Source organism: Cynoglossus semilaevis, chromosome 16, assembly GCF_000523025.1.
Source record: "Cynoglossus semilaevis isolate Cse_v1.0 chromosome 16, Cse_v1.0, whole genome shotgun sequence".
Taxonomy (NCBI): domain Eukaryota; kingdom Metazoa; phylum Chordata; class Actinopteri; order Pleuronectiformes; family Cynoglossidae; genus Cynoglossus; species Cynoglossus semilaevis.
Genome location: NC_024322.1, coordinates 2,197,357 through 2,221,993, shown reverse-complemented (window position 1 = coordinate 2,221,993; position 24,637 = coordinate 2,197,357). Strand labels below are relative to the sequence as shown.

At 41.5% G+C, this 24,637-nt stretch overlaps 1 protein-coding gene across 4 annotated transcripts; it reads left to right on the top strand.

Moving 5' to 3' along the window:
- The first annotated feature begins 1,032 nt into the window (after positions 1–1,032).
- On the top strand, positions 1,033–24,204 carry cacnb4a (calcium channel, voltage-dependent, beta 4a subunit). 4 transcript variants are annotated; one of them, XM_008327950.3, is made up of 15 exons: positions 1,033–2,281; positions 2,356–3,451; positions 4,957–5,040; positions 16,061–16,180; positions 16,739–16,861; positions 16,955–17,082; positions 17,493–17,569; positions 17,689–17,708; positions 18,380–18,460; positions 19,514–19,572; positions 19,703–19,812; positions 20,239–20,390; positions 20,671–20,766; positions 21,671–21,847; positions 22,015–24,204. In XM_008327950.3, exons 2-15 carry the CDS (start codon positions 3,386–3,388, stop codon positions 22,279–22,281), a joined length of 1,560 nt encoding a protein of 519 aa, XP_008326172.1. In that variant the 5' UTR covers positions 1,033–2,281; positions 2,356–3,385; the 3' UTR covers positions 22,282–24,204. The 4 variants fall into 4 exon arrangements, with proteins under 4 accessions (XP_008326172.1, XP_008326171.1, XP_008326173.1 ...); XM_008327949.3 differs by having other exon boundaries at positions 17,490–17,569; XM_008327951.3 differs by lacking the exons at positions 1,033–2,281; positions 2,356–3,451; positions 4,957–5,040 and adding an exon at positions 7,288–8,240.
- The last annotated feature ends 433 nt before the right edge of the window (positions 24,205–24,637 follow it).

The following is a 24,637-nucleotide window of genomic DNA, read 5'->3' as shown; positions in this document are numbered from 1 at the left end:
AGGGCGTATTTTTCAGGTACATGGTCCATCTGTATGTCACCCACGTGGGCCGCATCCATCAGACCTTTTGGCAGGCGGCGACAACATGGGGCCGCTCTGACCTACTTTGAAAACATCTGTCTGAGGTAGACCTTAATCTGGGACACTGTTGGAGCCCCAATAATCTGAATCTAGATCAGTGCAGTTATATTCATACCTCGGATTTAAAGGGCGTGTTCTCCTTTTTTGGGAACTCGGTTGTGTTCTAACCAGGTCATTCCGCACTAATCTTTTAAATCTGCTGCGTTCAGCGGCTCTTAAGCCAGTGGTGGGGTTGTGAGTCACAAAAGTGGGGTCCAAAGATGATTGCTATTGAATTTCAATTTTTTATTTTTTTTTACCTTCATATGAACCCAGACATTTTTCTTTTCACAAACCTGAAATTATTTTTTTTTTGCGGAAGAAGGAATAGACAAAGACTGTGATTACGTGGGAATCCGCAGTAGAGCTGGAGATGATCACTGTTCTAACGCGACAGCACAAGGTCAGGGCCGCGTTTCTTCATCGTTCTTCTTCTTCTTCTTCTTCTTTTTCTTCACCAGCATTGATAACGGCCGCGGCTTGTCTGCTCTCTCAAGCCACGCATCCGTGTCGATGGCTCACACATCGCTTATGAACCCAAGTTATATTTATATATATGTATATATATATATTAGTGTATGTGTGTGCATCTGTGTGTCTGGGGCCCTGCTTATCTCGATCAACGGTGAGTTTGGCAGAAAGAAACCGATCGTACGTACATAAGGTCTACTTTAAGTGTCAGTGGATCTGGTAGAGACGCCCGCTGACTGACGGTGTTGACGCCGCTGCGCACACTCCCTGCTCAGAGATGCGGCTGTCAGGTTGTCACGGTGACGTCGGCCGTCCCTTTAAAGCATCCTAAAGGGGATCGATGTCTCCCCCTCCCCCCACCCGTCTCAAGGAGGCGTCGCGCGATTGACATTTCTACGGGCTCGACTCCGTCTGCTTTTGCTTTCCCCGGCCTCTGCGATTGACATTTCTACGGGCTCGACTCTGCTTTCGCTTTCCCCGGCCTCCGATATTAATGTAAATGTTTTCAGTAAAAGACTGTTCGTGTGGAGAAACAGGGGGCGACTGGATGTTTTTAAATTTGCTGTGGGAACTCCTTGGGATTTTCAAGGAGCATCTTCAGATTCATTGCATGAATGCAAGATAACTTTATCCAGATCTCTCTTTATTCCCCCTTTTCACAGCCTCATATCAAAGGCACTGTACAGAATATTGGATGTAAAAAACAAACAAACAAACAAACTGGTTTTGTCAGTGACAGTGATGTTGCACCTTAGCTTTATAAAATTTTTTTTTTTTTTATTACCACTGGATGCCTTGTTTCTCTGTCCAAAAGAAGACAAATCACGAGGACATGTGAAAAGTTGGAAGAAGTCATTTTAGTCTCTGAATCCGCTGGGTGAATAATAAGAAAAAACAAATGTATAATTCTGTATATTTAGAGATATTCGATGGGAAAGTTTCTTTATCCAGGGTTTTAAAAAGAACGTGCTTTTGTAACAGAGCAAACTTATAAATATTCTTTGGGAATAAAAGAGAAAATGTAAGAGGCTTTTGTGATTTTTCATAAAATGGATGTTAATTTGTGGCTCCTGTCGGTTGCGACAAACACCGTCGTCGTCGGTACAGTCGTCTTTTGTCATTTCTCCGTCATTTTTCTGTTGATGCCTTGATGTAATTACACTAAGACAGTTAAAAAGGAGCAGGACTAAAATAGAAACGGGCGGCCTGCTGATACTCTGCTGTTTCCATCTGTGCAGTCGGAATAATGTCAGTGTTTCCCAGAAGACATGAGCAGTTAATTAACCACTCCTCTGTTCGTTACCTTTCAGAGAATCAGTCCCACTGGAAATGACAAGGTTTTTTTTTTGGTTTTTTTTTTATGTAAATTTTGAAAAATCGTTAGGTAGTAACAACTCGATCCAATGGGGTTAAACATGATTTTTATGTAAAAAAATAGATCTAACAGAACAAGGTGTTCTCTTTGCACATGTCTAGTCTGTCTGCAATCACAGACAGCCAAGCTGTTACTGAGCCTGACTGTGTGTTCAGGCAGCGACTTTTTTTTTTTTTTTTTTTTCCCCTTCAGTCTCATCTCTGTCATCGTGTATAAAAATATCGTGCTTGCACAGCCAGTCGCACGCGCGTTTTCATCAGTCTCCTCTGATCGTGGTTCTGGCCCGTTGTACTGCAGTCTGATTTCAAAATCGAGGTGAAGATCTGCCTCTCAGTCTCCTCTGATCGTGGTTCTGGCCTAGTCTACTGCAGTCTGAATTCGAAGTTGAGGTGAAGATCTGCCTGCTTGTCTGTGATGTTTGCCTAACAACCAAGCAAACAACACTCAGGCAGCAGACGAATGAATAACTGCACGTTATTCAGTTCAACTTCACACTGAGGGCGAAAAAGACTCAAAGGAAGACGGCTCTTCCTTTCAGATGAGCTAAACTCGCCCTGGTTTCAGTTGCGTTGCACTTGTAAGGATATTTTGAGGATGTTGTGAGCAGAAAAGCACAGAAAAAAATGCTATTTTTGTCTTGCCTGTTAATAGTTCGGTTATGTTCACAGATCTGTAGCCAGTAGGACAAATCAGGTGACCAAAATGTCTTTTTCGTTTTGTATCCTTCGTTTTTCAACTACCGAGATTACCCTGAAATATTTACAATTACGATATATATATTTCGAGTAAATTTAGTTTGTATTTATTAAACGTTTTGCCTCAACGAACACTTAGATAAAAACAACACATCGGGAAATAAAAATACATGTTATACTGTATCAGATATAATTATGACAGAATCAGAATTTGTATTTTTTTTATATATTTATGTACTGTATATATTAGCTTATTATAGACATGGCTGAGTAATAATTTGTTATTTGCCATAGAATGCTGTGTACTGTAGATGCTGCGTTTGTGTGCTCCGTGTTGCCTGCGGACGCAGCATCACTTCTCCCATCAGCACCACTAAGCTGTGACGGTGATGGGAGGAGGGGCAGGAGCATCAGCAGGGGGAGGGGCCTCGGTCAGAATGTGCCAAGGCTTCGTCCTCGCAGCACAGATCTGCAGCAGATGCAGGACGGGACAGGTCGCTATGTACCTCCTCCTCCTCTTCCTCTTCCTCTTCGTCCTCTTCTGCTGCGTTTGTGTGTGCGTGTGTGTTTGTGTGTGTGATACGGAGCAAAGCTGGAGCCCGCGGTCCACCGGTCACTGCTGCAGGAGAAACAGCAGCATCAGCAGTTCCCGCATCACTTGGAGCAGCAGTGGAGCGGCGGCAACGAGCGGCAGCCTCCCCCCTGGACGGACGAACTGGCCGAAATGTCCCGACACATCTACACCAGACACGGGATAGGAGAGGGACTGCAGAAGACCGCCGTGTTTCAGGTAGAGCAGATGAACGCACCTTTATTTATTTAATTTGTCTCTTGCTCGTTATCACCTCATCTCTGATTTTCACACCTGTTTTTTTTTTTTTTCATTTTTTATTTCAACCTCATCTCTGAAACTCGTCTGCCCCTACTTTACTCCCCCATCTTTGCGCTTACGCCACTTTTCTCCCACTCCGTCCCCCCTCTCCTACTTACCTTTGGTCTTTCCGTCTTCCATCTCCTCCTCTTTTTTTTCCTCTTCCTTCCTTCTCTTATCTTCCCCCTTATCTTTTCCTTCCAGCTTTTTTCTATCTTCCCGTACTTAATCATTTCACAGCTGTCATCTGCTCTCTCCCTCTCTGTTTCCTCTGTTTTCCTCTTTCCTCACCTTTCTACTTATCCACTCTTGCCCTCTTCATCTTCTTCTTCAGCATTTCATCTCCTCCCTTTCCTCCCTCTCCCACTCTCCCATCTTCACAGCACATCTCAGTTGAAGTTACAGAGTTTCTCTCCTCACCTCTCTCCCTCTCTCTCTCTCTCATCTGTCCGTTGTCCAATCATCAGAGCTAATGATCCTGTGGAGCTCTTCCCATCATCGCTCACTCCGACCCAGTTTCTACGAGTGCGGTTCATTTAAAAAAAAAAAAAAAAAAGAAGAAATTAATTAATGAAAGTTTGAATTATTAAAACACGGTCTGATGATCGAGCTGCTGCTGAGACACCGGGACAGAAAGGAAATCGGTTCTGTCACTCATTTCCGTCCTGTTTAAATCTTAATGTTACCTCAACGCAGCAGAAGACGAAAACTGAAGAGAACTGGAATTAGATTTAATCTAACATGTAATGAAGTAAACATGCAGGTATATTTATATATTTCACAGATAACTGCATGTCTTTACATCCGTGGAGGAAGCTGCTCAGATTCTAAATCAGAGCTTATTATTGCTCGTACGTCCCAGTGGTAGAGAGAGCAAATGTTGTAGAACTGTTTAAATACAGTATTGAACTGAGATTCAGCTCCGACGGTCACTCTTGACCTTGTAGTTTCGGAGCCGAAGCAGTCCCGTCTTCAGCTTGGGGCCCGTCTGTGGTGTAGCTATCGGAGGATCGGGCTCGTTATCAGAGATCAGATCACACGTTCAAATATGGTGTGTGGAGCAGCCGCTACGTTCTCTCGCTTCCCGGGCGCTCCTGAAAGCATTCGCTGCTCCCTGGGGGTGGTCTTGAGTGCAGAGGACAGATATTGGTGTCCTCGTATGTGCACAACGACCAATAAAGCTGATTCTCCTTCGACGGTCAGAGGTCACAGGAGGTCATGACCTTTCCGCATCTCCACATAGAGACGTCCATACTCCCTTCCGCTTCTTTTCCTGCCTGGCGGCTCTATCTCCAGCGTTCTTTGTCCAACGACACACGTTCACCCGTCTCAGTACTACAATACTGTAGTATTCAGTACAAAAAAATGCCATAAATAAATACGTCATCTCTGTGTGTGTGTGTGTGTGTTTTTGTGATGGACAGACAAATAGAGGGACCTACTCCAGACGCAGCCGACTGAAACGATCTGACGGCAGCACCACGTCCACCAGCTTCATCCTCAGACAGGTAGGTTCACTTCCTTCAGATGTCTCGATCAGACAGGTAGGTTCACTTCCTTCAGAAAAAGTAGCGATCTCCGATATCTCGATGCCTCGATGTTCCAAAATTGTCCTCTAGCGGCTGTCAGTGTGAAAATAACAAACATGTGAAATTATATATTTTTATGTACGAGTCGCAAACCCATTCCAAAGGATGAAAAAAAATGGTACTGTATTTTTAAACAATAATGTGGTTTCATACAATTTATAGCCCCACCTGCAGGAAAACAAGGGGAGCTACATACTGAATGATAACAGAGCCTGTGTCTGTATCTGAAAGTCTTTCGTAGACAAAATGTAACACAACCTCCTGAGGTCAAAATCAGTGTCTAATTTTGTATCTTTTTGACATGGTGGCGCTCTTCTGCTCCCCACTCATGTATAAATCATCAGACACATGCGAGGCAGGGCCCCTCTGCTGCATCTGCCCTAAAAAGAAATTGGCGCTCTGAAGCAGATGCAGATCACTTTCCTACATTGAGTCGTGTTCTGTGGTTCAGCTCGCCGTAGCGGTGACTCGCCGTTCGTGTTGACGTCCTGCTAACAAGTTACCAAGGGAACGGAGGCTCCAGAGGCCACAGTGCGACACACAATCCAGGCCTGGCTCCTCATTGGCTGCTTTGTTCTCTGCCCCATCCTTCCTCTTCACTTCCTCTCATCCTCCACTCTCCGTCCTCAGAGCCTGACCTCCGGGCGGCCTCTGCCTTGCACCACGTGTCCACCTCTATCTCAGGAGATCAGACGCTCGTGATAAATCCAACTAAATCAGGTCAAAGAGGCGGTTTTTCGTGAGCACGTGGAAAGCTCACAACAAACAGTGGAGGCCTCATGTGGCAGATGTGATTAACGAGAGCAGCGCTGACTCTCTCTATTTCAGTTACTGAAATAACAGAAAATTAATCCTGATTGAAAATCCTCCCCGCGTGTGCAAAGGCATTAATATCTAAATTTGTTTAAATGTATAATTATTTGTACTTTTTTGTTAGATAACACTGATTTACTTGCCAGAACTTCGAAATATTTTAGGTTTAATTGTATATTGACTTTTCTGTAAGTATAAATAATAGATAAATGAATTTTTTTAAAATTTGCCCAATGATACTATTTAATTAAATAACATTTTTCTGTCTTCATTTTTATTTTTTAAAAACAGACCGATATTTAATTTACATCCCTAGCAAGTAAATCTGCTGTACAAGTCTATTCCAGCAGAGGGTGCTGTTGTTCTTTTTTCCAGAGAACAGAAGCCACTGCAGCCCAAGCATTAACGTAATACGATCAATTTTTCATATATTTAGTCGTATTCAAGTAAATTTAAATACATAACGACAACTGAGGCTAACAAGCTTTTGTTTTACACATTTTATTGCATTTTTTCATATTACGGACTAAATAATTTATTACTCCCGTTGTTCGTCTCTCTCTCTCTTGTCTTTCTTGTCCAGCCTTGTGGGACTTTCTCTGAGACAGTGCTCATAAACGGTGTCAAACCTCGTGGTGAAACTCCGTAAATCATCCTGATTGATTTTCTCTGTGATCAGTTTCTGTGTTACAGACATTTATATATGGATTTTTATGGCAGCGCTACGACGGCTCCGTAGTAAATACACGAGCGGCGGCGGCAGTTTTGTGTCAGAAGGTCACTGTGTCGTCACTCAACCCCTCCACTGGGTGTCTCGAGCTGAAGAAACCCAAATGATTTGGATTTACATTAAAGGCGTGTGTTTTACCAAACCCAAATGATTTGGATTTACATTAACGGCATGTGTTTTACCAAAAAAAAAAATCAAATCAGTAAAATTTGTATTTTTATCGCCCAAATTCACGAGGAGCAAAATTTTTAAAAACTAAAATAGAAAAAACAAAAAAACATACTATGTTCTTCTTCTGATTCCCGACAGAAACTCCTGTTCTTCCCCTGCAGGTGGCGCTACACATTTGGTGCAACACAATTAATCTGTATAAATCTAGTCATCTGATTGGTTCAATTATTTTTACACAAGCACCATACCTGTGCTTAACTTTCTGATGATACGTCCATTAGGCTCTATATAGCGCAGAGCTTCTGTACAGAGGTTCTGTACACTTCACACCCGCAACAAAAATTAGCCAAAAACTTATACTTTGCCATATTTTTATTATATATATATATTATATTTATACATACATAGAAACACATACAAAATATATAGAAACTCATTATAAAATATATAAAAATAAATAAATATATGTACATTTTCCAATGCTTATGGATGCAGAGCCAATCAGAAGCAGTCATTTAACTCAGGTCAAATGTGTTTTCTGAATTTGACCTTTATAAATGAGTTGGACTGCTCAAAATTCAATCATTAGGATTGTCAGACAAATGGCTTTTTTTTTCAATTATTCAAATGAAATATTCCCATTTTTCCCTTTTTTTGTTTTGTTTTCACGACCATTAGCGATGCCTCGGCAGCTATTGTGTTCGATGTAGCGTCATGTACCCATTTATCAGTGGAACCCAGTCACACAGTCCAAGGCTGCTGATCATGATGCTCTCAGTCCTCAGCCTTTTATGCCTCTTCCTTCTCCTCTCTAAGTCAGCCCTGACTGGAGGCTCCGTTGGCCAATCGGCAGGCTGCATTGCTCCCCTGTCATCAGCCAGTGTTTGGGGTGGGGGGGGTTGCAGAAGGAGGGGATTGGCTGCCGCTGTGATGTGAGAGCTTTGACGGCAGATGAAATGCCAGCTCTGCTCTGCTGTTCCTCAGGGGTAAAAAAAAAAAGCAGGCTGCCTCATAATGGGAAACGACGCTCGCTCCACTCTCGGGCAATAAGATCCAGATCAGCAGAATCCAGGACCCGCTGAACCACAGGGCCACACCTTCATCTGCTTCATCTTCTTTTGTCTTCTGTTTGACTCCATCTGCTCACCTGCATCTTCATGTGGAGGCAGAATCTGCCGCCGCCGCTGCTGTTGTCACTCCTCTTTCATCTCCATCCAACCATCCTTACATCCAACCATCCATCCATACATCCAACCATCCTTGGTCTCTGGATCTGGACCTGGAGCTAGAACTGGCTGATCCCTTTTTGTCCTAGACGTTTGCTTTGGAAGAGCCGCCTGTTGTGGATACCTACTCCTCCATGTACGATAACTTGTACCTTCATGGATTTGAAGACTCTGAGGCGGTGAGTGGGTCTTGTTCCCTGTGTGGGGTTCTTTTTTTTTTCCTGCAACAACATCCACAGAATGGGTCTAGAGAGAAGCTGAACATGCACTTTTCCCCCAGGGGGAGTTTTAGGGGGTGTTGGGGGAAGGGTGTTTGTGTGTGTGTGTGAGTAAGCACGAGTGTGTGCATGTGTCATAAGTGTCTCCTCCATTTACCAACAGTACAGTTTTTCCTCACTGTAACGCAGTGTTCCTCAGCACCTGCACCTCCAGTGAGGCAGCGACTGACTGTGTTCGTCTACCGTCAATCAACCTGTTAAATATTTCCTCCGTTAATTGACTCATCATTGACTCCATGTCTACATCAGACAGGATGTTCCCGGCTATTTATTTACCTGTTACAAGTGTTCTCAAAAAACCAAAACAACGCTGAACACAGTTGTTCTGGGGAGGTGAAACTGCATGGGCAAACTAAGGCCCGGGGGCCAGATGCGGCCCGTTTGGCTTTTTTATTCTTTAACTTTAGTATTATTTAACTTTTGCAAATTCTATAATTTATTTATATTATCGTTATACTTCTGTCTTTTCCCTGCAATACTCACTTTCCCCAATAGATGGTGTAGAAAATGATTTCATTGAAGTAATTTTAGCATTTTAACCTTTATGCGTGACTTTTACATGTCATTTCTCTTAGTTCACACAAACCCTCCATCTGTCTGCTCCTGACCCGGCCCCCCTGTTCAAGTTTAGGACAATTGTGGCCCGTGAGCCAAAAGTTTGCCCACGCCTGGGTTATATCCCGGCCCTCCCTGTTCAAGATTAGGACAATTGTGGCCCACGAGCCTGGGTTAGATGTACACATGTAAAAATTATTATTTTTTTAAACTGTCTAATGTTTCAAAACACATCTAAAGTACATTAATAGGCTGCTAATTTAAAATTATTCTTTACCTTGTAACAAAAACATACAGACAAATGATAAATTATTTTAATTATATCACTAAAAAAAATACAAAATAAAGTTGGATTGGCAATAGTAATAAAAAAATACTTAGGAATTTTCAAAATAAAGTTAACATTTACCACTGGTACACAGCTAATAAAATATGTCAAAGAAAGTCCTCATGCCTTAAAAACGTGATGGTAACATCAGTAATTACTAGTATAAAAATGTTTTAATGTTACAAAAGTTGTCAATCTTTTATTTATACTTGAAAAATGAGTCGCAAAATTTAAAAAAATGCTGTAAAAAGTTAGCAAAATGTCACAATTGGGCAAAACAAATCGCATCAAAATTAACGTTGTAATTTATTTCATTCAATTTGGTTCATAACATTATTTTGTAATATCAACCTGGAATGTAGTATAATACCAAGAGCTATCAAATGTAGCATGTGTACTCATATACATTTTGTAATTAAATCCGATTAAATTATTTATTGGACGAACGCCGTGCCCTATGTAGCTAATATTTCCAGTGTCTCCACCACTGACTTCTCAGTGCTTTATCAGGGGCCGATGGTGGGGTCACCATGGAGAGTTTGAGCTTCACCAGCGCACCTCAGGCTGAAAATACCATCTCGACGCCAGGCTCGTGTTTGCGGGGGTTTAAATTCCCAGCTAGCATCTGACCAGCTTAGCTTAGCACCAAATAGGAAATAAGGAGGATTAACCGGTCGACAAAAGTGGTCAGTGGTTTTCGATTATTTTCTGTCATGCGCCCCCTTGGGGACAGAAACATTTTCACGCACCACCACCACACCCCCTCTGACCCACACCCCCATGAATTGGAATACTATTAAGTATCTGATAACATGTATACTTTTATCTGTACAAATCACCGTATGAAGTGACTGGAGGCTTCTTATCATTCAAGCATTACAGCAGTGGTCCACTTGTGTCCAGTGTGTCATATTCCATTGGAAGGCCCTCACGTCCCCCCGGCACATCACCGCGCCCCCCAGGGGGGCCCGCCCCACTGTTTGAGAAGTACTGCATTAACTAAAAACAATTCATTCATCATTGTTTATAAACAAAACCGTATGCACTAACATTGTAGTTGATTTTCCTGATTTTAGAACTCCATGGATGATGCTTTAAAAACATCAACCATCATCATCTTCTTCATCAACATCAGTTGTGTTCAGCAGAGAACAGGTTCCTGTTACTGTTTCCCTCGTCCAGCTCACGTTCCGTAGACGTACGATACCTACACACAGCCTTTGTCACAGGGAGGAGGAACCTAATTAGTGACGTGTGTCCGTTGGATAAAAATGTGTCAGAGTAGCAGGAAAATCAATAGCTGCGGCTGAGTGGAGAGGAGGAGGTTCAGTACGGGAGGGTGGAGGAAATCCCACTGAGCCACAATCTGTCAGGACCTACCTATAACTCCAGCTGACATCCCTGCTGCTGCAGCCTGCATGTTAAAGGCACAGAGGAGTCTTTTAGCCACGGTGCAGCTTTGGCTCAGAGACTTGTAAAAGCATGGTTTACAGCAGGGGGGGGGGGCTAAACATACAGCCCGTGGGCCAAAACTGGCCCGCCAGGGCAGTGGTTCTCCAACTTTTTTTTACTCCGTACCACCTGAGAAAACATTGATCTCTCTGAGTACTACCATGATGACCAACATTAGAATATAGCAGCGTAGGCTTTATGTTGGAGATGGACAGACGTCTTGGTGCGCAGCTGTGGGCGTAGCGTCTTTTGGATCAGGAAGGTCCTTCGTTAGAGGAAGACGATTGATGATTTTGTTGGTTCGTTGACGTCGCAGAGGATAAACTTTTCGACATCAACAAATATGGATCTCAAAAGATCTAAGAGCTTCTCAGGTCCGCTCAACATCCGACACAGACGTTCTGGACTCTCACTCTGCCTGTGGGTTGTTATCAGGACTTGGCTTGACTCTGGGGGACCATGGTCGGACCAGAGAACTAACAGCTGTTATTAGCAGCTTCCTGGGAAAGCTATCAGTTCATTCCAGGTAATCGAGAAACGTCTCCTCGCGTGTGACACCAATATCTTCATTATGGACTAGTATTTGGGAGTTCATAGCCTGAGGATCTTCATGTCCGGAGGTTCTGATCGGCCTCCCTCTGGTCTCCAGGTTGGAGACGGAGACAAGGTTTTAGCCTGGATCTGTCATCTGTCTCCTGGTTCTGACAGCAGAGCAGGTCAGAGGAGGAAGACGGGGCTGTGGCGTCTGAGCCGATAAGACTGGAGTGTGATGTGATGGAGTCAAGACTGAGCACTTAACACACACACACACAGATAATGAGTGATGGAGTCAAGACTGAGCACTTAACGCACACGCACACACACAGATAATGGGCACACACACAAGTCACTGAGAGTGTTTGTGTGTGTGTGTGTTCAAAGGAGACAGACGGGTGATGGCGTCTGGCGTTTGGTTAGTTACTTTTTAGGTTGTCCTATTTTGGTGGATGAGATAGTCCAGACGGTTTTGTTTGTGGAACGCAAATTCACAAAACAGAAACTAGAGGTGTACACAGTCATTGTCAATGTTTATACAATGTACAATAATAGTGAGTTGGTTTTTTTTTTTGGTCAGTTTCATGGTTGTTTGTGTGGCCGTTTACTGTGATGACACCTGAACGCCTTTGTGGTATAGGTAACATAATTACCTCTAAATAACTATAAGTTAGTTTTTTCCCCCTTTGATTTCATGCAAATAAGTACAATTATATTAGAAAATATTAATATATACAATATATTTATATACAACATCACAAAATATGTGTGCATTTTCTACTTCCAAAATTCATCATGGGGGCCGGAATGAACCACCTAGTGGGCCGGTTTTGGTCCTCGGGCCATATGTTTGACACCCCTGATTTAATGGTTGTTTTTAGTAATACTTTTTTTTTGGGTCTACTAATTGTTGAAATGGTGATTGGATATCTGGTTTGTTGACTGCTCAGTCAGTTGGTTCAGTGGTCTTTAGTGGTCTTTTTTTTTTTTTCTCCGGGTCTTTGGCTTGAATAGATGGATGGTTAACTGGTTAACTGGTTAACTGGAGGGTGGGTTGGTTGGTTTAAGAAGTAATTTATCTACAGTGGTACAACATATATATATACATATATATGTATATATGTATATATATATGTATATATATACATATATTTGTATATATGTATATATATATGTATATATATACATATATATGTATATATATAGATATACATATATATTAGAAGTTAAAATTTTTGAGAATAATTATATTGTCACTGGATACAACTCAAATACATAATACAAAAATACAATAATATTATAAATATTTCTTAATACATTTTAATGTCAGAAGAATATAATCAGTGGCAGTTTGTATTATTCTCCGCTAACATCCAGGACTTGGAGATAAAACCCCTTCTGTTTTTCTTCTTCCAACTCTGTTTCTCTCAGCACTGAGCTGTAGCTTTTTTCCCTCTTCCCTTTTTTCTGTGCACTTATAGATTTTATTTGTAATGAGGCAGTAAATAACAGTTATTTGTTTGGAGGAAAGAGTCCCGTGGCTCTGAGCGGATCATTAGCACAGGCGCCTGGACGCTGTGGACAGAGGACATTAATCCTCACTGTGTCCACTCTGGCACTTTGATTCCACAGACTTACTGCCCTTCAATTCCTCTCTGCCACATTCACCATTTATTTTCATTAAATTATTGATAGATGCTCCAGTATCGGTTCTTTTCTTTTTTTTGTCGCTGACGCTAAAATCCTGTGGTTGCCTCTCAATAATACGTCATTAATCTATCTTTCTTTATTTTCTTTGGAAATGCTAATTGTATCTTGTGTTCAAAGATTGCTCTTTGCAATCGTTATTTAAACAATTAGTGCTGTGTAGGTTAAGATCACATGTGTCAAACAAAAGGCTCGGGGGCCAAATGCGACCCGCCAAGTTGTTCTTTGTGGCCCGCGGGAGCTTAAAAGCATTTAGTAAAGTCCATGCAGCAGAGTTTCTTAACCTTAGAAATTAAAAGCTTTTATAATCAATCACTGTGTCTCACTGCGGCCTGGTACCAAATGACCTATGGACTGGTACTGGTCTGCAAACCAGGGGTTGGGCACCCCTGATCGATACAGTCTTCCCTTTAAAACCGGGCCTTACATACATGGTTCTAGAAGCGGACCTGGGTCCGAAAGGTCGCAGGTTCGAGTCCACCAGCTGTCGTTGCGCTGAGCATGACTGGGCACTTGACTGCCCCCTGCTGACCAAGGTGATGGGTGAACATGATCCCAGGGTAGATTGTATCTGGTCCCCAAACCCCAGGTTGGGTTGCTGTGTCCGTCGACTACACTGCACAACAGTAACGCCAAAAAACGACATTCTGCGTGTGTTTATTTGCACACACACACATCATTTGTGGCAAAGCTAACATGAGAAGGAAAACATGCTTACGAAGGCTTATTAGACATCAGGACCCACACATGATGTATCGCCTCTAAAATCTGCTGTGCTCATCACTTTCTCCTCCTCTGTTCTCCAACAACAACATCCTGTCCAATTACCAGGAGCACGGACTCTCACACAGGAACAGATGATTTATCTGATCAGGATCAGCTGGTTAACATTTACAGTGAAACGCAGTACACTGTAATATAGTAGACAATAGGTGTCCTGTCCTGTCTGCGTCCTGTAGCTTTGTCAGACGTTGAACAAATTGTGCGGATGATTCATGACATCAACTCGTGACCACAAGGTTCTAGTCTTTCAGCCTGTTTTGTTGTGAACAATGTGGAGAAAAATACAGCGTTGTCGGTGTCAAACATACGGCCCGTGGACCGTAACCGGCCATGTCATCTGTCAATTATTTTCTGTCCTGGCTCCCCCTTGCGGACAGAAACATTTTTTTCCCCCGACCCTCACCCCCATAAATTGAAATCCTATTGAGAACCCAATAACATATATATATATATATTTATCTGTACCATCCACTGTATGAGGTGCTGCCACCTAGTGACTGGAGGATTGTCATCATTCAAGCATTACAGCAGTGGTCCACTCGTGTCCAGCGTGCCATATTCCACTAGAAGCCCCTCACGCCCATGAGGGCCCGCCCCACTATTTGAGAACTACTGCGTTAGATGAACATTTGTGCTGAGTCCGGTTTTCCTCAACCTGATTGGCTAAACGTGCTGGACGTCGGACGTCCATCAGGTGACACTGCACGAGACACAAGAAGTCTAATCTGTCCAACCTGATGAGCAGGAGTTGCTCCAATCAGGTGTGTTTTTACAAGTGGATTCTGTGTTGACAGAGCTGCAGTGCATGATTGGGTTTGGTTTTTTTTTTGCGAACCATTGTTGGAGAGATTTATGCTGCCCATCAGTTGTCATCTAAAAACACAAAAAGGTCAAAAAAGCCTCAGATTGTAGTGTGAATCCTAGAGACATGTGTGAAAGCTCACGGATTAGCTGTGTTTACAAATGTTCTAATGTGTGCTTAAGAAGTGTTTAGCCGGGGTTTGGCTAGCATGATTCAGCTGTAGTCTTTGTAACACTTTCCTCGTCCGGTCCTGGCGTGTTTGAGAATTCACATCTGCAGCTGCTCCCAGTGTTGCGCGCCATTGCGGCAGGCAAACACGCGTGTAATTCGATATATCGGGTTTTGTGTTTTGTTCTGCCACACAAAGAAGATACACCGTCACCTGCCTCACTGTCAACATGATACCCACGAGGTCACCGAACAACAAAAAGTTACAATTGACTTCCAGATGCCCGTACTGAGGAAGAGAAGCCTCGACAATGGAACACAGAAAGGACCTCACCTATTTTCTTGGCTCTTTGTTTGACGCCTAACCCGTAAAAACGCCTATAGATATACAGTAGACCTGAAATCAGAAATAAGCATTCAAAAATAGACAAAAACCCCAGCCACTAGGGGGCCTCATTTTAAGTCTTCTCTGTGCCGATTCGATGCGCAGAAAAGTCGGTGAAGGTTGTGCAGGAAGTGCCAAAACAATCGTGCGGATCTAATACCAGATCGGAAACAATCGAAAACGGGCTCGTCGGTTGAAAGAACAGTGAGAACGAGAAGAGAACAGGGAAGGCTGGAGTGTAGAGGAACGACTAAGAACTCTGAATGAACTGTATGAACAGTGACTGGTGAAGGTAGAGAGCTGGCAGACACAGTGGAGAGAGGAACATTAGCTTCTGGACTGTGGTGAAGATTACCAGAGAAGAGATCGATTCCAGAGAATGGTTTCCAGAGTATTGTCATAGATGGAGTAGAGGGTGGGACTCTGAATGTGGTCTGGGCTTACACACCACAAGTTGGATGTCAGATAGAAATGAAAGAGGAATTTGAGAGCATGGGTTCCCAACCCCTGGTCTGAGGACTAGTATTGGTCCGTAGGTCGTTTGGTACGGGTGGGCAGTGAATCCAGTCATATCCTTTACTTTGTTTCAAAACAATAGGTCATTCAGACGCTACGTCTCTAATAAAAGATCTTTTATTTTGAAAATGTAATGATCCTTGAAGTCGTACAGATATGCCCAGGGGTGAGAGTAGTGGTTGGTGAGGGTAACAGGGGTGATGAGGAGTTGCTGGGTAGAAGAAGTTTTACATTAACCTTGTGCATCATCAAAATGCCCCACGACCTGACGAAGACGATGAGTCTCAGGTTCCACATTTTGAATTTCAGTTATGTTTGTCTGTTAAATTTAAAATTTTTTTTTTTTTTCATTTATTCTCTGACTTTCCAACATGTTGGTTGGCTGATGAGACTTGGTTTGATGATTGGCTGGTTAGTTTGTTTGTTGTTAGCTGCTGCTTCTTCATCATCTTTTTTTCCACACATTCCTAACGTTTCCGGTTGTCCTCCAGGGTTCAGCTGATTCCTACACGAGCCGACCGTCAGACTCGGATGTTTCCCTGGAGGAGGAGAAGGAGGGAGGTCGTCAGGAGAAGGAGCAGCAGGCCACCGTCCAGCTGGACAGAGCAAAAGTAAGTTTCAGATGGACATGTAGTGGACCTCTGTGTCCACCAGGCTTCTCAAAGATCGGCAACAATGAGGAGTGGCTTTAGATGATGAATTTATCAATAAATATGAAGCTTGGCCCGTGACTTTGTCACAGTTTTGAATTTTGGCCCACTGTGGATTGGAGTTTGACACCCCTGAGTTAGAGAACCTGATCACATATATATTTTTATCTGTACAAACCACTGTATGAGGTGCTGCCACCTAGTGACTGGAGGCTTGTTATCATTCAAGCATTACAGCAGTGGTCCACTTATGTCCAGTGTGCCATATTCTATTGGAAGCCCTGGCACCTCACTGCGCCCCCTCAGGGGGCCCCGCCCCACTATTTGAGAAGTCCTGGGTTAAAGGCAGAGGACACATTTCGTTGTGTGCAGTGATGAAACGATAATGTTCTTAAAGATATTACATAAGTATGCTGATATGCTAAAATTGATAATACCGATTGGCTAACTCATAGCCATCTGCTAAAACTACAACATCTGCTTAAACTACTTCTTTTTATCTCAAATTGTATCTTTCAGTCCAAATCGGTGGCATTTGCCGTGAGGACTAATGTCAGTTACTGCGGAGCTCTGGATGAAGATGTTCCTGTGGCTGGTACCGGCATCTCCTTCGATGCCAAGGACTTCCTCCACATCAAAGAGGTTCAGTTCCATCACTGTCCAGCAGGGGGCATTGAGTATTTTAGAACCCAGTGGTCCTGGGTTTAAACTCATTTTAATCTCTTTGTTTTATAGAAGTACAATAACGACTGGTGGATTGGCCGTCTGGTGAAGGAAGGCTGTGACATTGGCTTCATTCCGAGTCCGCTGAAGTTGGAGAACATCAGAATCCAGCAGGAGCAGAAGAGAGGACGTTTCCATGGGTGAGTGCAGGAGGAGGAGGGGGGAAACAAAAAGAAAGAAAGAGGAGATGAGGGTAGGGTTTCATTGGACAGATGGCACAGAGTCTGGAACTGGAGCAGTTTGCAAATGTGCAAGAGAGACAAAGAGAGAAAGGCCTCCGTCTGACAAGGTTGACATAAAGGATGTGGAGTTTAGAGTCACTTCTCAGTCATTTTGGTTCATGGACGAAGGAGACGGTTGACTCTTGTCTTCCTTTTTTCATTAAAATAATTATCAGTAATCACTATGAGTGTCACCTTCTCCCAAGTGCTGCTGGTTTCTGGGGGTTTTTTTTTGTGATTATAGTTTCCCACTTTAGCACATGTTTTTCAACCTTTAACACTTTTCTATTTTTTCTTATTTTTTTCTCTGTCTTGTATCACTGCAGCAGTAAGTCCAGTGGCAATTCTTCCTCAAGTCTGGGAGAAATGGTGTCAGGAACATTCAAAGGAAACCCAAACTCTGCAGGTCTGTGAAGTATATGAGACATGAGGAAAATCAACGACCTTTATATAATAGAAACTCAATTTCAGCCGCGGTTTTAGTTCGGTTGCTGTTTATTCACTTCATCCTTTTTCTGTCTTTAGGCAAACAGAAACAGAAAGTGGTGAGTTTTCTTTTTACATTATTGGTTTGCTGGTAGAAAAGATTGTTAGCTGAGAAATAACTTAAGATATAACATTTCTTTTTACCACATTGACTACACCAAAACATAAGCTAGAATTTGAAAATGATCTATTCAAAAGACAAGAAGAAGCTAAATAATACTAAAGAGAAAGCTAATAATAACACAAACTTGACATGGCTACTTGGCTACAGTTTAGCGAAAAAATAAAAGGTTGGACAACAAATAACAAAACATAACCCTAGAGAACTTTAATCTTAGCGGAGGAGAAGACGAAGATGGAGAAGACAAAGAAGGTGTGTGTGTCTGTGCGTGTAAGCTACTAAAAACAGGAGATAACAAAACGTTAGCTTAGACCTAGCTTAGAGACCTAGCTTAGAGCTAATACCAATGATCCTTAGTAAGGCTTTAATTTTTAATTCTTGATTAAAAGCATTTGTTCTATACTAAAATGTTTTCCTTTTGAACTTCTATCTAACTTTAAGTTATTCCTGATTTAGCGCTATGCTAATCTTCTGTCTGCTGCATGTTGTAGAATTGGAAATAACATGATACCGAACAACTTCCCTGTCTGGTGACAGTCTAAGAAGCTGTCTAAGAAGTGAAGTGAAAGCAGAAGTGTGTGACGAAATTTTGTGTTCTAATGCCTCCAGACTGAACACGTTCCTCCCTACGATGTGGTTCCCTCCATGAGACCAGTCGTCCTGGTTGGACCCTCCCTCAAAGGCTACGAGGTATTACCTGCTCCTGTCTCACAACCAAAGCAGATATTTGTCAGAATATATATTGAATAGTAACACAGGGGCCGTGTTCAACACGGACGTGGGAAGCTTCTCCCAGTCTAGCTCTCAGTTCTGGTGTTGCCGTGGTTACATCCTCGTCTCTAAATTGTGTCAGTCGAAAAAAAAAGTAGGGCAGGATTCAAAATAAGACAGAAAATAGGAAGTTTTGTCATACCGTCTTGGTCATTTTCCCCTGATCTGCATCAGTCTGATAGTTCTGTACTGATCATGAGGTAATAAATACAGACTAACTTTCATCCTGATTTAAGTATAATTTTTGTAATTTAATATTTTACTGTTTTGGTTCTCAGTGCCATCCCAGTCACCTGCCTGTACAGAAACAGCCTCATCAATTAAAAATATGAGAAATATAAGAGTAAGATATTTAAAAAAATATTTTAAAAAAAATTAGGGATGCACCGATGCATCATGGGAACCACATGACTCAGGCTCAGCCACTTAATAAAACAAAACATAGAGAAAAAAAACTTAAAATTTGATTTATTTTTCAATTGATTTACATTTACACTTGATGTATTTTTATTTTTCACAAAAAATATTTGTTATCGCTACTGAAAAAAAATCTAATTGATTGACATTTTGTTCATCAGGCTGAAACCATAAAATTAATTTTGTTGGGCAGCGTTAGTCCTGAAAACTTCTTTTTATTGATAAGTTAGTCTGAGAGGGCTTTTAAAAAAAATTCCAAAAAATTCAAATGATCTTAAATATCAACTAAAACTTGTCGTTAAGGGTTGCGTTTGTTTCATAAATTTGTCTGATTGAATTTGTGCTCATTACGTACAATAGTTTAGTGATGTTTCTGTGGCGCAAAAGAGAGAAGAAACAACAAAAAGAAAGACATCGGACCAGAGTTTCACAAGCAGTGCATCCTTAGTTGAAATACTTTCATAACCATTCTAATATATATATATATATATATTTATATGAAGAGAGAGTAACCGTCTGCTTTTGCCACCATCTCTTCTCCACTTCTGCTCTCAGGTGACAGATATGATGCAGAAAGCTCTGTTCGACTTCCTGAAGCACAGGTTTGACGGCAGGTGTGTAGTCACAGCTCAGTAAACGTTAGTCATATTTCACCCACACGTTTGTGTAGTAAACGTTAGTCATATTTCACCCACAGGTTTGTGTTTTGTGTCATATTTGTGGGTTTTTTTGTTTGTGTGGCAGGATATCAATTACCAGGGTAACAGCCGACATATCCTTGGCCAAGAGGTCAGTACTAAACAACCCAAGTAAGAGGGCCATCATTGAGAGATCCAACACGCGCTCCAGCCTTGGTAAAACTTACAGGAAGTTCAGAACTCAATGATGTGCACATCCTGGCTGGACCGGCACCGGAGACTGTGTGTAAACCAATGGACGTAGTAGTCAGGCTGCTGATTGGTCGGTTTTCCAGTTTTGGAATGTAAACAGTAAGACACCGTGCCTGCACCCGTACTGTTAGTGATCAGTCGGAGATATCAGTCACAAAGGGAAGAGTATTTTACTTCTGTGATTACAGCGTTTCTGGCAGGGTGGTATTTTCAATGCAATTTCAAAAATGAACTCAAATTCAAACATCAATCGTCCATTTCTTTTCATGCAGTATTCGCTCCGGTTGGACAGGATGAATATTTCCCACAAACCTTCACGTTCCTCTAGAACACGACTGATTTGTTCCCTTCTCCCTGCTGCTGTTCCTTTTCTTTTCTTTTTTTTTCTAGCCGAGGTCCAGAGTGAGATCGAGAGGATCTTTGAGCTGGCCCGCTCTCTACAGCTGGTGGTGCTGGACGCGGACACCATCAACCACCCTGCACAGCTCATCAAGACCTCATTAGCGCCCATTATTGTCCATGTCAAGGTGTCCTCACCCAAGGTAGGGGTTATCGCTAATATTTTTACTCCTGAGATTTTGTACAGTACTACAAATGAGGTAATGTGTCGGTGAGGTTTGGAATTTCCAGCAGACGTGTTAAAACTCGCCCCACTTTCAATTTCACTCCGACAAGGGTGCAAGTGTGCAGTAGTAGCTGGAATGCTGATGTAAAAACCTCTGTGATTCCCAGAAGACGATGTAGTAAACCTGTGTGTGTGCGGTTTGTTTTCAGTGTCTTGTCGTCACCCGTCTGTTTACTCTGCGTGTGTGTTTCCCACAGGTTCTGCAGCGGCTGATCAAATCCAGAGGGAAATCTCAAAGCAAACACCTGAACGTTCAGCTGGTTGCAGCCGAAAAGCTGTCACAGTGTCCCTCTGTGAGTCAACAAAACGTGAAAACTCAGCTTTTTAGAAAAATCACACGGCACCTGCGGAATAGTCACGATTAATCGTGATCGATTGCGATCACAGTTTATCAGGATAATTGGGTTTTTTCCTGTATTTTCTTGGGGCGGAAAGATACTATATACCTCTCTCACCAAGAAATGTAATCAAAGAAATTAGTTAGCATGATTAGGATGTTAAATTTGACAGCGCCAACGACAAGTGTTAGCTAGTTTAGGGCTGACTGTTTACGCTTGGTATCAAATTACAGCCGTTGCGCATCAGATCTGGTTTTACCTGCCCTGTTTTCAGATTGATCGAATTAGGGCTGGCTCTCCGTACAAAAACACTTTGTACAACGCAGCAGTTCATAGCAAGATCCGTATGAAATACGTTTTGTGATAAATAAGAAATTAGATTACATATAATATATAAATGGCATATTAAGGAGCGTAGTGAGCTGTATATATTTGATACCTTTTTGTGAAGCCTAGTCTGCCTTACTTTGTATAGTAAATAAATCAGTATGAACGTTGACTATATATGTGTATATATGTATGTATATATGTACATATATGTATATATGTGTATGTATATATGTGTATATGTATATATATATGTGTATATGTATATAAATATATGTATATATATATATTTATATATATATATTGTGTAACTCTTAACTTTGTTATATAGTTTTTCAGTAGGACGTTTCAATTACAATTCTAATGTTAAAACTACAAATACAATTGACTCGCCTTGACCTATGGATATTTTCGGAACCTACCGCAATACAAACAAAATACTAATTGTCGTAATTGTTGTAATTTACACTGAACTCGTAAGGCAAATATCGAAATCACTCGTCAATTTGTCGGCCCTCCTGTACGACCGCAGGAAATGTTTGACATCATCCTGGATGAGAACCAGTTGGAGGACGCCTGTGAACATCTGGCAGAGTATCTGGAAGCCTATTGGCGAGCTACGCACACGTCCCTCACCACGCCGCTCAACCCGCTGCTGGGACGCAACCTGGGCTCCACGGCTCTGTCACCGTATCCTGCTGCCATTCAGGTACACGTAGTACTTTAAAACAGAAATATACAGTATAAATATACTGTGTATATATATTAGTAAACAAAACCTATCATTTTGAAGTTAAATCTGTGGAAGTGGAAGTGGAAGTTTAGTATTTGCTGATCTGGCAGCAGCTACTGATTCTTTATTCCTCTTTCCAACAGGCCCAAAGAAACCGGAACAGCAACCATACGACGACAGACCATTCGGCCGTGGAACGTCGCAGCCTGATGCCCGCCGATGAGAACTACCATAACAACGAGCGCGTGAGAAAGAATCGGAATCGTCTGTCGTCCGGGTCACAGCAGAGCCGGGACCACTCGCCTCTGATGGAGGAGGACTTCCAGGACCCTTACCAGGACTCTTACAAGCCTCATCGTAACCGGGGGTCACCTGGAGGCTACAGCCAGGAGTCCAGACACAGGCTTTAAGCTCTAACTGTCATCTGAGGTGTGTCCTTCTCTGAAGAACCACCGTGATCCCTGGGAGCTGAAGCGGCTTTACTGTATCATGATAAAACGAACTACACTCATTCAGACTGAGTATTGACGTGTAGACCCTCATATTTCCTCCGGTCTTTAGCTAAATGGACATTTGAACGAAGAAGAAATAAAAAAAACTGAGTGTAGCGCAGGACCAGACGAGGGAAAAATGAAACTGGAGCTGCTGTGTAAATGTCCCAAGTGTGAGTGAAGATTACTTCAGAAACCCAGCCCACCATCACAGCTGTTACAGGTAGCAAGCAGGAAGAAGTCCAAGTCCAAAGCCAGAAAGCAGGAGCATCCAGCACGGGTGGAGATCAGGACGGCGGAGCCTGTTTGCACGCAATCCGGAGCTGATGGAAGCAAAATTTAATTTCTCTTTAATGATTCTCTTGTTTGATTTGTCACTGCCCTCCGGTGTGAGCTTCATCGAAACTAGATTCGCAGACAGAAATGCAACACGACATGTAGCTCCTTGTGCGTGTTCAGTCGTTCCACCTCTTTGTCATAACCGTATCAACGCAGGAATATAGAAAAAAAAATCAGATCACTGCTGATGCTTGTGTGTGTTTTTTTTTGTTTTTGTTTTTTTTTAATTAATTTATTTCAAAGCTCCAAAGCTCAGGACGGAGATGTAGCGTTAATGTTCTGTCCCATCTAATGGGGGTTTGGTTGTGTAAATTTGTTTTGGAAGATGTCATGATTTAGGTGTCACAAAAAAAAAAGCAGTCAAAGAGATAGTTGAGTTTATTTAAAGTGTGGTTTTATGAGCCTGACAAAAATGTGGGCAGTAAACTGATTTTTTTTTTTCTTTTGAGGACAGGAAAAAAAATATAAAATTTGACATTTAGGAGCTTTTTTAATACTATATATTTATATGCTCAAGTGAACCTTGTGAAAAAATAGCATTCTGTGATTAACCATAACTTCTAATGGGGGCGGGGGTACAAAAAAAAAATTGGTTTCACGTCTGACAGTGCTATTTTGTAGTAAGATCATTTGCTCAAAAAGTATTCTTAAAATATTGCTAAATATTGATAATAGTTTTCTGTGTCTGCCACATCCCACTACGCCATACAACCACACTTTTAAAAAAATTCTGAACTATCCCTTTAATAACAAATCCTCAGGATACACTGGAATGATTGTGCCTGCACGAAAATTCATATGTAATGCGATGATCAGCTAGTGTTGTCAAGTCAAGCGAGCATCATTTTCAAAGGATTTTACCGAATTACTTCTACTGAGAGCTTCCATTTGTAAATACTGTCACATAAAAAAAACAAAGTGAAATTTGAAATTTTAATTGAATGAAAACTTTTTTTTTTTTTTTTTTTTTTTAGTTTTTGCACATGCCTTCCGACGGTCAGCCAGAAAAAAAAATCTAAGAGTCATAGAGTAATGTTAGCAGAAGAAGAATAGCAGCTGTTAATAGTTTAATTTTAGGTCAGTAGAAAATAACATAGAAAGCAATTGGCAGGACAGTGCTGCGTTATTAGTCTTGTTTAAATATAGAACAGCTCCTTGCAAACCAGTTTTTAATTAGAAGGAGTCACAGTCACACATCAACTTTAAGTGACATGGTCTTTTAGCTTTGGAAACGTTCATTTTCTTAGTCCTATGCTCTTATGCTCTGATCTTAGTGACTTGTTTTTAAAGGAACTTGGACAAAGAGACTCATGTTCTTAGTTGCCACATACAGTAGCGTTATAGTGTTGTTGTTTATAAAAAAAAAAAACCCTCTGCAGAATAAGCTATAAATAAAAAGGAAAACATAAAACTGCCTGTGAGAGAATGATGCATATTGACTTGAAGTTTGTGTGCACTGTGTCATTTTACAACTGTAACTAATAAACTGCCCTGATGCTGTTGTATTGATCACACTTGTTATTGTTGCAAACACTTTTGAGCAAACACTTTTTTTTTTTTACCATTTGCTTCCATATTTCTATAATAGCAACTATTTTAGTTTAGTCTATTATACAATAGATAGGTGGGACACAATAATAACCACAAAAAACAAATAAAAATGCATTCATTGTAAATTAACAGCAATTTACATTATATATTTAAATTATATATAATTTAAATTATATATAAACACTATGTGTCTGTATATACTGTATATATAGTTTATATGTATATATATGTAAATATATATTCAATACAACAGGTCAGAAGTATTAACACCAAATATTATTTAATGCATTAAATACAAAAGCAGAAACAGTATAATACAAAAATACAGTATAATTTACAAATAATTATTTCAATTTAAGGACAATTCCCAGGCTTCTAAAGATTA

Bases quoted from the DNA above. Each gene is read 5' to 3' on its own strand.
- cacnb4a (XM_008327949.3), top strand. From the start codon at position 3,386: ATGTCCCGACACATCTACACCAGACACGGGATAGGAGAGGGACTGCAG. The intron at 16,862-16,954 runs GTTCAGTTCCAT...TTTGTTTTATAG, and splicing joins ACTTCCTCCACATCAAAGAG to AAGTACAATAACGACTGGTG. The intron at 20,767-21,670 runs GTGAGTCAACAA...GTACGACCGCAG, and splicing joins AGCTGTCACAGTGTCCCTCT to GAAATGTTTGACATCATCCT.